Genomic DNA, 12,679 nt, shown 5'->3' on the forward strand with positions numbered 1-12,679 from the left:
GTATTTCCCTTCAACTTAAAGGCTCAAGTCTGGGGGGGTTTACCTATTTGAGAGCAGTGTGTAGGTGAGGTTAATACTGTTCTTGGCCAGAGTCAATCTTAATGACCTGCTGCTGAAGAGACAATGAAACTCTGAAAAGACTTCAGAAGGCAGGACTCATTCTTGTGAAATACTAGGGATGGCATGTTGGGCTTCAGTGTCCCGTGTGCCTTGAAGGAGCTTGTATCCTGGTACGGTGTTTTAAGTGGATAATTCCAAGTGAACCAGGCTAACAGCAGCAGACCTTTCATAGGGTTGAAGGCAATAGTTCTCCTGCATGACTCTAAATCCTGTTAGTTCTTGAAGTGGTGAAAGGAGAAAAAACCAAACCTTTGCTTCTAAAGACGCTGGCAAGTAACTAAACAAGTAACAATTATGTCAGTCTTGATCAGAGGAAGAATTACCATCATTGATGCTAGGATTTGTAAAGGTAGGAATGTGGAGCTGTCAGGTAGCAGTGCAAGAATTTATCCATTCTGCAGCTTGCTGCCTTCATAAGGCTGACAACTTGACTCATCCATTAGGATTGTTATCTTTCTGTTACCTGTTTTCCTGAAGTCCGCAGAGAGCCCTGGTACCAGTATCCTGGTCCAAGTTTAGCATAGTTCATAACTGCTGTCATCCATTCCTTGGCCCTGACACGTATCAAGGAGCAGAATTCTTGACTAACCCAGTACTGGGTCAGGAAACAGGATAGATTCTGCATCTCCAGAATTGTTCCAAAGTGATGACGAGGTCCAAGGCTGCATAGCTGTCCAACACTGCATAGTGACAACTCTGCTATTCCTTGTGATACCAGTGTAACTGCTCTTCCACAGTCCCTGCTAGCTGTCCCCTTCGCCATGACAGAGGTGCTGTTCTGATACAGGAATAAGCTTCTAGGTATGAGGGCTGATAAGCTTTTGGATTGACACTTCACTCTTCTCTTCCGGAATCTTCCCAATTGCTTCATGGTTTATGGAAAAAAAGAACACTGTTGGGTCAGCTTTACTCTGCCATCTCTTCAGGAGTCTTGTGATAAGGTGACTTGTCTGTTATCTTCTTTCCTAATACCCTTTCTAACATCATTCTTCATAAGGGATTGGAAGACATTTTCATCTTTGGTGCAGTGAGCCAGCTTCATTGGAAACCTGAAATAGTATCTACTGGAACTTGTCTGTGTAATCTTAGTTTTCTCAACTGGCTTGCATTGGGTTGAGCTGTTGCTAAAAGTTCTTTGTTCCTACTCTGGATGTGGATTATTTTTTTCTTGATACCTTTTGCATATTTAGAACTTTAGTTTCTACTTACTGTATGCTGCTCTTACGGCCGTTACGCGCAAGACAGAGAACTGTCTGTGGTTGGTAGATCCAAGAGGGCATTTGTGTTCATGGTAAAAGACAAACAGCTTGTTTTGAAGTTGTGCTGGAATCAGCAGAACTTCACTGAGAACTTCTTCAGTCTTTTAAGTATGTGCTCAGAAATGTAGGCAGTTAAAAACTTAGTTCTGGAGGAGGGACCTGTGTAAAATGTGAAGATTCAGGAAGGTACATAATTTTTGCATTCCTTCCTGGTGATAAACCCTTCTTTTGAAATGGTGTATTTTAAAGCAGAAGACTGAAAATGTAACTTACAAGATTGCTTATATTTAACTTTTTTTAATAATCTTGCAGGGGGGAGCCTAAAACGTGGTATGGAGCCCCAGGGTATGCAGCTGAACAGCTGGAGGATGTAATGAAGAAGCTTGCTCCAGAGCTATTTGAATCTCAGCCAGATCTCTTGCACCAACTTGTCACCATAATGAACCCGAATACTTTGATGGCCCACGGAGTGCCTGTATGTTGTTGGACTCCTGTGCTACTCCCCCAAACCCAACCCTCTCATTTGCGCTGAATTCTACTTCAAAGCTGATAATTTAAGCCACTTTCATTACAGAGATGGTGTGGTAGTTTCCGTGTGTGTGGTATCTTCCTCGTCTAGTGTAACATGCCAATATGAACAGATGGGCAGTGGAGTCATTGCTTTTGGAATTGCTTGGCAAACTCTTCTCTGGAGATCCACCTTAGTGTATTTCTGTTTCTGTATCTCAGCTGGAAAGTTTAGTCTCGACCTGTGAAACAATGGCAGGAGCTCTTCATATGTCTGTTTAATCAGACACAAATTTTTTTGGCAGAGTTTTGGCAAGGGGCCAAAACCCGGTCTTCCTTTGTCATCCACATCCTCTTATTTTTCCTGGTTAAATTCTTAGGTATTTAAAAACATTTTTCATCAGTCTCCATCATACTCCATACTAGATTATTCATGGGAATTATGTCCCTTTACAACTTAATTAGCTTTTGACTAGCTGACCTTGGGACTTGAAGGAAAATCTGGAAAAAGCAGCAAAATTTGAGGTCCCTGCTACGGTTTGAGAGACTCTAAAACGGAAAGATGCAGGAAGACCTGCCTGCTTTTGTGTTGATTGTATAGCACCAAAAGTATTAGATTTACAACAGTATAAACTTTTGATTAGGTTCCAAATTTCACTTCTCCTTCAGCTGCTAATTGAAGAGAGCCTTGCCTGTGTGCTACCTGTAGGGCTAGCAAAGTGCAAAAGGCACAGACAGCTGACCTAAAATGGCTTGGAGCGCGGGTATGGCTGAATGAAACCCTTTTGCTTTCTAGGGTTTTGTATGACAAGTTACCAAATGCCAGTTGTAATTTTTGGGCTTGTGTTTTAAAACTATCTGAAGTTGACATAGAAGTTAATAGGAACTGGAAATCCGTATTCGCTTCACAGACTTCAGTTCTGTTTAGGCTTGGCCTAATGCTTGTCTGCCTTTTCTCCTAGGTGTATCGAACCAATCAGTGCGCTGGAGAGTTCGTGATCACCTTTCCGAGAGCTTACCACAGCGGCTTCAATCAGGGTTTCAATTTTGCTGAAGCTGTGAACTTTTGCACAGTTGATTGGGTACGTTCCAAAACCTGTTTTTCATTAAGTCTGCAGTTCCAAAGTTGTGCCTAGCTAATGTACAGCTCTTACTGCTGACACACAAATCTAGTCCACAGATCAGAAGGAGCCTGTTGCTGGAAGCTGAAGGTCTTTCTTTCCTGTAGTGAACTGTGGGCTTTCTCTGGTCCGTAAGGTTTAGTTTGAAATTGTACACTGGGGCTGAGTGATGTATCTTTTACAGCAGGAGGTAAGTACGGTCCTGTGCATGCCTAGAATATGAGAAGCACCACTGCTCCTAGAATCTACTCTTTTTGTGTCCCCAAATTCCATTTAAATCATCAAGAGCTGGAATGGGATTTTTCTGTTCATTGCACTGGGATTTTTCTGGGAGGTGCTTTCTAGAGCTGAAAAACAAAGCCAACTTGGACTTCTTTTCTACTTTCCCTTCTGTGATTAAACTGGATGACACATTTAAACACCCATTAAAAAAAAAACAATTAAAGACTTTGATAGTCTTCCTGGGGAGAAAATAATAATTGCAACTGATGTGAGTACATCCTCTTGGATAGCAGAGGTCCTGTAGGTTTTTAGGGAAGAATACTTAATGAGAAGGGAACAGAACATTTTTGTGTTCAAACAAGAGGTTTACAGACCAGTACTTTATTTCCAGTAACCTTCACTCAGCCCATTGAAACAACAGAGGCAGGCACACATGACACTTGTTAGGTTATAATAATTTATGAAGGTTTTTGTCTTTTTTCTTAAGTAAAAACAAATGGAGGGTAGTTGCTCCAAATTTACAAGTAATCATTTCTCCTTCCCAGCAAATTTGTCCAACACAGTGTTGCCTGATCTTAGAAAGATCCTTTGAAGCTACTGATATTTCAGATTACTCCTCTTCTGTTCCCCCCCCCCCTCCAAGAACAGTCTTAGCTATTTGTAAAAGTAGCCCATCTAAAAATGTTGCTAGATTTAGAAAACATCACTTAGAAGTAGATGACTAAAACTGGAGGGAAGCTTTTTGCATTGCGACTGTGTTCAGATATCAGTTGGTTTGGTTTTGCTTTTCCTCTTGTCCTTCCATGAATTTCATACTGGACTCACACGTAACCTCGTTGTAACCTGAGCATCGCTATCCACTTGGCCAGTGACAGCCTTAAAGTAAAGCTAGGAGTAACCTGCCCAGCTCAGAATTAATTGTTCACGCTGCCTGGGGCTAGTTAGGGACTCTAATGGTTCATGGAGTCAGCAGTCTCTCCTGCTGCAGCGTAGTTCATGTCCTACATAAACCAGCCATATCATTTGAGAAGGTCCAGCGTGCCCTGCAACTGCCTTCAGGGCATCCCTCCCGGTAAGAAGGGGCAAGTGTCTGTACTCTTCCCTTTGACGCTTCCCCAGCTTCTGTGTGTTCTGAGCTTGGGTATTCTTGAGATTGCCGTGGTTTAGTGACCTCGTTCCCCTGACCTGTGGTCTCTTTGGACCGTGTGTTCCCCCCATGAACCCAGCGAAACAGCCTGCATCCACAGTGCTGCTGTAACGGAGCTGTACACCGGCCTGCTTGACAAGAACTCAAGAGTCTTGATTTCTCCGGTTTTACATTCTGAACTATGAATATTGTTGCTAGAAGGTTTTGTCTTGGGCCTTTCATTTGGATAGTTTTTGCTCAGTAGAAAAAAAAGTTAAGTGTCTTAATGTAATTTTCAAAATAACTCTTCATTTATTTCACGGTTTTCCGTGCAGTTACCTTTGGGTCGCCAGTGTGTGGAACATTACCGTCTGCTAAACCGTTACTGTGTGTTTTCTCATGACGAGATGATCTGTAAAATGGCTTCCAAAGCAGATGTTCTTGATGTTGTGGTAGCATCTACGGTTCAGAAAGACATGGCTATTATGATTGAAGATGAGAAGAGGTTGCGTGAGAAGGTTGATAAACTGGTGAGTTGTAGGAAATAATATTGTAATGAATGATGGAAAGAGTGGTGTGAAAACACGCTGGCACTTGTGCTGTGTTGTCAATAGAGCTCTGTGTAGTACCTTCCTGAGTAGCACTGTTGATTTTAGAGAGACCACTTGGGTAAAGAATCATTCGTTGTGCATCCTGTGTTATCATATGCCTTTTAATATTGTTCAGAATGTCTCTTTTAAAGTAATGATTCTTCTTCCAGTAAGTTAGTCAGAATAGCTGATTTTTCATTAACCAAGATTTCTGTCTATCTGGTTTTAATATCTTATTTCTAAACTTCGTTATTCCTTTAATGAATTTAGCTTCTGATGTTTTAGCTTGAAATAATCACCTCTTCATTAGACTTTGAAGTGATGTAACCGACTCTTTGCAGGGAGTGACTGACTCGGAGAGAGTGGCTTTTGAGCTGTTCCCTGATGATGAGCGGCAGTGCTTAAAGTGTAAAACCACCTGTTTCATGTCTGCTGTTTATTGTCCCTGTAAACCTGGATTATTGGTATGCTTGTACCATGTTGAGGATCTCTGTTCCTGTCCCACCTACAAATATAAATTGGGGTAAGCTTTAGATGGCAAACAATACTGTGTTCTGGAGATATTTATGGTATGTGTAGATATTGCAGTAGTCTAGTGCCTGCTTTGTAATGGTGCTAGTCCTGGTATGCTGTTTTTCTCAGTCCTTTGCAAATATAGTGCCCCCAAAACAAAGTGCCTTTTTTTCCCGCTCATGTACAAAGACTTCCTTTCCAGCATTCAGCTCTTCTTGCTCTGTAATAGCAGATGTTGCTGCATAAGTTAGTTTGCTTTTTTATTTGTAGCAGCAAGGTCATCATCCCTTACATCCAGTCTTTGCTGAGTAGTATTTTTAGCTTTTGTTAGCTTTCCTTCCTGTTGTCATCTTTCCTTTCCTGTTGTTTGTTTCGTCTTTGTTATACATGAGTGTAGCTTGTCCTAAGAATTTCACAGTTGTTTCCATTGTAATGCTGAAATTGCTTTTTGAAGCAATTGCAACATTGCAGTTGTCTTAGGAGGAACGTGGTGTGCTTGTAGGTCTCAATTACATAACCCTGGGTGCGTAGTAGATGGTTTGTGTTTTATGGGTCAGTACATCTTGATGCCTCTCCCTTCCACCCCCCTGCTCCCCCTGGTTTTTGCTGAAGAGCTTGAATTCTGTGCTGCTTGCAGGTACCGCTATACCCTGGAGGAACTCTATCCAATGATGAACGCGCTGAAGATGCGTGCAGAGTCATACAACGAATGGGCTTCCAATGTTAACGAAGCTCTGGAAGCAAAAATTAACAATAAAAAAAGTAAGTATCTTTTTTGTCTGCAATGTGTAATTTTAAATGGCTAATTTTTCATTTTTTAGTTTCTGAACCTTAACAACTTTTGTCTTATGTGACGCTCAAAAGAAATCATATATTTTACTTTAAAACATGGAATTGTATTTTAGCTGTTATAGTCCCAGAAATTATGCTAAGCTGTCCCTGCGTGAGAAGATTGTAGATCACTTTGACACAAAATATAACTGAAGTTGAAATAGAAATATATGTAATATGTTGTGTTATTCAGCTGTACCATTTAAAATCCATCACAAAGGGAGACTTTTGTTAATTTAGTATCTTTCCCAAAAGGTCTCATCAGTTTTAAGGCTTTGATAGAAGAATCAGAAATGAAAAAGTTTCCAGACAATGATCTACTGCGACACCTCAGACTGGTTACACAGGATGCAGACAAATGTGCCTCAGTTGCACAGCAGCTGCTTAATGGCAAAAGGCAAACCAGGTAAATGTTCCTGTACGTGTTTGCAACACGATGGCGTCACTGAAGATGGATGCCAGTGGCCAGTGATAGATGCTGATGTTCTGTAAGACTTAAAAAATGAAAGTAATCTTTTTGTCTTCTCAAGAGAGCCATCTTTTACAGGGAGATTCACCTTTACTACATGTAACAAGTTAAGCATCCTGAGCTTTCAGTCTCCTCTTCCTCTCTGTTTGACAGTGGGGCAGTAAATCCATTCTAATGTTACCCAAATGGAAAAATTGGAGTGGTATTTGCAGACAAAGTAACACCCAACAAGATACAGTCCACTTGTCTTTGTGGCATGGGGACTGAAAATCTGTCAGTGGTGCATATGGCATTATATTCATTACACTTCATGCCTTGTGGAAAAGTGTCTTAACCTCCTGAGCCGATGATGATGGGAATACTGGAAGGGAACAGTATGACAGCAGGACAGGTACAAAGGGATATTTTCCCTATCCATCCCCTTCCTCCTCCAAGCCTCGGGATACCTTTTCTGCTGCTTACAGTCTGCAAGAGTTTAGAGACCTTGTGCTTGGAGATCTTTGCCATCAATAACCCTGAATGGACATGAGCTTTTCTCCTGCAAATGCTGGTTTTTTTTTTTTTTTTAGGCTTGTGTAATTTCTGGTTATCAAAAACATCTTGTGACAGGCAATGTTGCAATTAAGGGGTGTGTGTCTATATGTATATGTACATAAATACTAATTTATTTTTAAAACTTGTGCCTCTTCCTGGAAGATACTGCAGAACTTCCACAAAAAATAGTAAAGCTTTGTAGAACGTAAAGCAGCCTGTGTTTTACCTGAGACTTTGAAGTAATATTTTGTTCAGCTTGCTATGGATTTTGGAACTCCTAATGTGATCTTACATATTCTTTAAAAACACCTATTTTTAACACAGAATGGTAAATTAAAATTTATTTTGTAGTGTTCGCATTCCAGTCATGCTGGCATATCCTGCTGGCATGTTGTTTTCCTCTTTTGTTTAAATGACATATTGTGGATGAAATTGGAGCCAGCGTTGTATGAGACTTTTTTCCTTTTCTATCCAAGATTCTCAGACCTAGTTAATATTGGCTTGAGTTTAGAGATGTTTTTAATATTAGCCGATTTGTTAACACTTATAAGCCACTCATTTGATGCAAAGCTTTTAGATAAAAATGAGAATGATGATTTCAGCGTAAAGAGGATTTTTCAGAAGTGCCTACACGACCTGTAAATATAAAACCCATTCAAAATTGGGATTTGTTCCCTTTTGCTATGGGCATGGGGAGAGCTTACTACAATAGCTGTTGCAACATTACTGAATAGTTTATCCACAATTGCTTTGTGTTCTGGAAAAAAGCCTAATTTTATTCCATAATAACCAGTGCTCTTCCAAGGCTGAGTAGATGTTCCAGAATACTATTTAATATGAAAGAGTATTTTCAACAATAGCTTATTCTGCTGTAGCTAACTGAAGTTTTCCCATGTATGTAAAGCCCCAGGCTGCTTGGATGCTTTTGAATATTCTATTATTTGTGAGTAAAGCTTGAGTTACAAAAAATTGTAAGCAGATGTTTGAGAGGTTTGGATTTTATTTTATTTCCTTAGTGGCATCAGACAAAGCTGAATTGTGTGTAATTGCAGGTACCGCTCTGGAGGAGGAAAGTGTCAAAATCAACTGACTGTGAATGAGCTCCGGTTGTTCGTGAGGCAGCTGTATGCTCTGCCCTGCGTCCTCAGTCAGACACCCTTACTGAAGGTAACTGGGAAAGCTCTAGGGGAAGGAACGTGAGCGTTTGTCACAGGATCAGTGCAGTGCAAACACATCGCTATCTTAGTGTTTACTCCAAGAATAAATACGTTCAGACTGGCAGGCCTGGGTAACTTGGGCGCAAGTTGCTTAAGAATGGAGCTGTCTGACCTGCCAGGGTTCATGGTTAGCAGATTTTTATACCACACGGGGGAATCAAAATGCTCATGTTGTACAAAGTAATGTGAAAGAAACAGCAGGATGACCTGGGTAACTACAGATTAAAAATTTGGGGTCAGTTAACTAGTCTGCTCTTAAGAATGAAGCTGTGTTTATCTGAGAATGTTCAAAACTCCATAATGCTCTGAGGGACAGTTCTCCCATTCACATCGCTTTCCTTCTTTGTTCATCCAGAATCAGCTTTCTCATAGCCTTGTAATTAGAGACTTCCTCATGCTATCAACCCGCTCCAGGAAGCAACGCTGATAACCCTAGCCAAAGCTACCAGCCTAGGCTACCGAAATGCTTGTTCTAGCAGCCTGCTGCTGATGGGGAGGCAGATCGCTTTGTCTCCCACGACCATCAGCTAATGCTGATTATTTGCTCACCAGATGGTCGACCCTCAGACAAGTTGAAAGTAATTCAAGATTTGGTTTCAGAATTTGCCAAAATGTTGCGTATCATACCGAGAGGTGATTAAAAAACAAACAACAAGAAGGAAACAAACCCACCCCCCAGATTCTGGGCAGCTGCAGTTCCTGTCTTAAAGGCTTTGCATATTTGGGACTCTCAGAACCAGGAGATGCAGGGACCAGCTCCTGAACTATTTCCTAAGTGACCAGACAGTATTGTGCGACTTTGAATCAGAATAGGCCAGTTCAGCTCAGCTTTATGACTCTTGATTTTGAAGCTTTATCAGAGCTGGAATATTTGAATCAGAGTTTATGTAATCCTATTTACAGTGATTTGTTTATAGCATTGTAACTCTGAAGTTATCTTACTATTTAAAAAGCAGAAGTTGAGAAATGCCAGACATGCAAATAGTTCTCCATCTGGCATTCTTGAACAGGGAAATATCAAACACATATGGTCATTCTTTTATATCCTTCTCAACAATCCTAAATTATATATAGTCATGCAAATTAGGCTGTTAATATAAATGACCAACGGTTACTGGCGATCAGTTCACAATTTAATGTATCTCTAAAAAGGCTTTACTTCCGTTATGGGTGAGATTGCCTACCCTGGCAAACAACCTCGTTGGCAAAATACCAAGATGTCAGCTGTGAAGGGAGAATGTGCTGCTGGAATAGCATTTCAGGCAGTACTAGGAGCGTTGGGCAGGATGACTACATACAGGATCAGTCCAGCCTTTGCAGTGAGGTTACTCTGGCTTTCCATTATCCTGGGTGAAATGCAGACAGCCACTGAGGTACATTTTGAGGGTAATTAGCTGTTGAACATACGGAGAGAGAAAGAGAGGAGTTGCACTGCATGGAAGGGTAAAATGCCTGTGGCTTACTGGGACTATGTGGTCTAGCTCAAAAACCTTAATAACACAGCGGAAACAAACCCCAGAAGCTCCATGCCCTTCCCAGCGTTCTTCAAAGCTGCCTTAACCTTAAGCTTGATGTTCTTCAGCCGCCTTAACCACGCCAGAACAAAGCCAGAAAACAGCACTGATGAAACACTTAAAATTTCCCTTGGGATCCTTGCTATTTTTGAGACCTCTTTTTGACACCTGTCTTTTAGTTCAAAGGAGTTTGGAGTGGAATTCCCTTGTCTGATGATCCTCAAGCTTGTGGACACATTATGTATGAGGAGATGCTGATACACTGTGTGTTGAAGACACAGTGTCATGATTTCAGTGTCATGATAATTTGCCATGCGCATGGTGTGCGTGTGTGGTGTTTGCCAGGAGGCTTGCACTTAAATGTTTAAGCTTGCACTTAAATGTTTGAAGAGATTTGTCAGTGGGTTTTCTTTTGATTTATTGTTGTATTTGCATATTTCAGGATCTTCTTGACCGTGTGGAAGCTTTTCAACAGCAAAGCCAAAAACTCCTTTCTGAAGAAATGCCTAGTGCTGCAGAACTTCAGGAGCTGTTGGATGTCAGCTTTGACTTTGACGTTGATCTACCCCAACTAGCTGAGTTGCGGATACGTCTGGAACAGGCACGCTGGCTCGAGGACGTGCAGCTGGCTTCCTCGGACCAAAACTCTCTCACTCTAGATGATATGAGGCGTCTTATAGACTCAGGTGTTGGACTTGCTCCCTACCCAGCAGTTGAGAAAGCAATGGCGAAGCTGCAGGAGCTCCTTACTGTATCTGAACACTGGGATGACAAAGCCAGAAATCTGATAAAGGCCAGGTAGAAGCTAAATCTTAGTGTTACGTTTTGTAGTTCTGTAAGCTGTTCGAGATGGAAATAGTTGGCTTTACATCTGAAGGGGCTCTCTTTTGATCATCCAGTTCATAACGTGAAAGCAAAACTTGTGCTGTCCAGAAGGGAAAGGGATAGAGAAGGGGCATGAGTGACAGAGCAATTTTAAACGTTGGTGTTGGCTTGCAGCGCTTGTGGTTCTCCACTGTCACTGTGCAAGTTCTCCTTTTGCTACGAGGGAGGGTTTTAAAACACCTCTCCATTCCTTTCAATCTCCTTCCCTCCCCCAGTGTCAGACTGGAGGATGCATGTCCCGATAGAGCGTAGATGTATACCACCAACCGGTAAAATTTTACTGCATAGACTGTTTCTAACATGGAGGAGATTTCTTCCAGGTTAGTTGGTGCAGGAGAGAAGGAAGTAAGCCAAATACATCTGTTCTGAGAAAAATCTTCTTGCTCATTGCTTTGACCTTCTGATTTACAAAGTAAAATGGGGGAGAGCGCACTCTGCTTCAAGTTTAGAAAGGTGGCACAAACTTGTATGCAAGGCTTCTTCCCACAGAATTAATAGGTTTTTTTTAAAATTCCTCCCCCCCAGCCTCATAATTGTGAAAGCATTTGAGTGTTCCTTACCCATTAGTAACTATACAGTTTTAAACTGGTAACTACATAGAGCATAAAACTGGAATAAGCTTGGGTTTAACCTGCAAAATGGAGATTCAGTTGTGTTTGTACCTTTCTAAAATGTCAGAATCAAATGGTGAAATACAGAACGGCCATCCTCAGGTATTTTTTTAACCTTCTAATATAACATCTCTGAGCTGGTGCTGCTTAAGGGCTCAGCGTGCATTTGAGGATCCAAGATTCTATTACTCAGAAGTTTAATAAATGTTAAATCTCCCTTAAGCCCGAATGTTTGAATATTTCTAGTTACAGTCTATGGCAAGCAAGTACACATTTTTTAAAAGCATACCTGCATTACGGATGCCCTGGTTGTACAGTATGTGTCTCTAGTACTGGACATAATGTCATTTTTTGGTATAACCCTTAGGTTTTAATAAGCCCTGTGAGTGGAAGAACCCTCACTGTATTGCAGTGCTTTACATTCTGAGATGTTTTGTTTACACAGACCACGCCAGTCACTGAGCAGTCTTGTAGCAGCAGTGAAAGAAATAGAGGAGATCCCAGCCTATCTCCCAAATGGTGTTGCACTGAAGGATGCGGTACAGAAGGCCAAAGACTGGCTGCAGGAGGTGGAAGCTTTGCAGGTACGTAAAGTGTGCTCTGAGGGAGCCCCTGGCGTGTTAACAGAGCCACGCTGCGCTCTGTTGTGTGCCCTTGGTGCTTCAGTGTCACGCTGGATTAAGAGCGCTTGATCTGTAACATCTATTGCCTGAGTCATGGTGCAGTTATGCTGTCGTGAATGCTGTTCTTTTTGGTTTCTGGTCCTGATTTGTATTCTTGCACCTTTGCAATTAACTGACTGCAATAAATCTATAAAGGAACTATTAACAAAAATCTGAAGTTAAAAAGACATTATGTTAGGGAACTTTACCTTAAGGTAAGCTTTGCTCAGTCGCTTAGTAACAGTTACCTGGTAATCGTGGTTTTGTGTGCCATTCTGCATCTTGCTCCACTCCTGTAACAGATAGTATGCAGCAGGTGACACACAGTTCTGCTTGCTGACTCCTGAATAAACAACCCCCCTGAAATATGTCAAAGTCAGCAATAGTATTTTTTCACAGCCTTCATTTGCTTGACTAAACAAATAACCTTCCTCTAGCATCTGCTAAAGAAAAGCAACAAACCCACAGATTTCCTGATCCAGGAATATTCCTCATCAG

The 12,679-nt window shown here is 41.3% G+C and overlaps 1 protein-coding gene across 1 annotated transcript in view; it reads left to right on the forward strand.

Moving 5' to 3' along the window:
- KDM5B (lysine demethylase 5B) overlaps positions 1–12,679 on the forward strand; it is a 55,779-nt gene that overhangs the window by 31,595 nt on the left and 11,505 nt on the right. Inside the window, exons 12-20 of the mRNA XM_055728371.1 lie at positions 1,692–1,854; positions 2,849–2,968; positions 4,691–4,885; positions 5,287–5,468; positions 6,096–6,220; positions 6,545–6,695; positions 8,345–8,459; positions 10,466–10,821; positions 11,965–12,103. Of these exons, the coding sequence (XP_055584346.1) occupies positions 1,692–1,854; positions 2,849–2,968; positions 4,691–4,885; positions 5,287–5,468; positions 6,096–6,220; positions 6,545–6,695; positions 8,345–8,459; positions 10,466–10,821; positions 11,965–12,103 (1,546 nt within the window). The remainder of the gene's footprint in view (positions 1–1,691; positions 1,855–2,848; positions 2,969–4,690; positions 4,886–5,286; positions 5,469–6,095; positions 6,221–6,544; positions 6,696–8,344; positions 8,460–10,465; positions 10,822–11,964; positions 12,104–12,679) is intronic.

Source organism: Falco cherrug, chromosome 16, assembly GCF_023634085.1.
Source record: "Falco cherrug isolate bFalChe1 chromosome 16, bFalChe1.pri, whole genome shotgun sequence".
In the NCBI taxonomy this organism is placed as follows: domain Eukaryota; kingdom Metazoa; phylum Chordata; class Aves; order Falconiformes; family Falconidae; genus Falco; species Falco cherrug.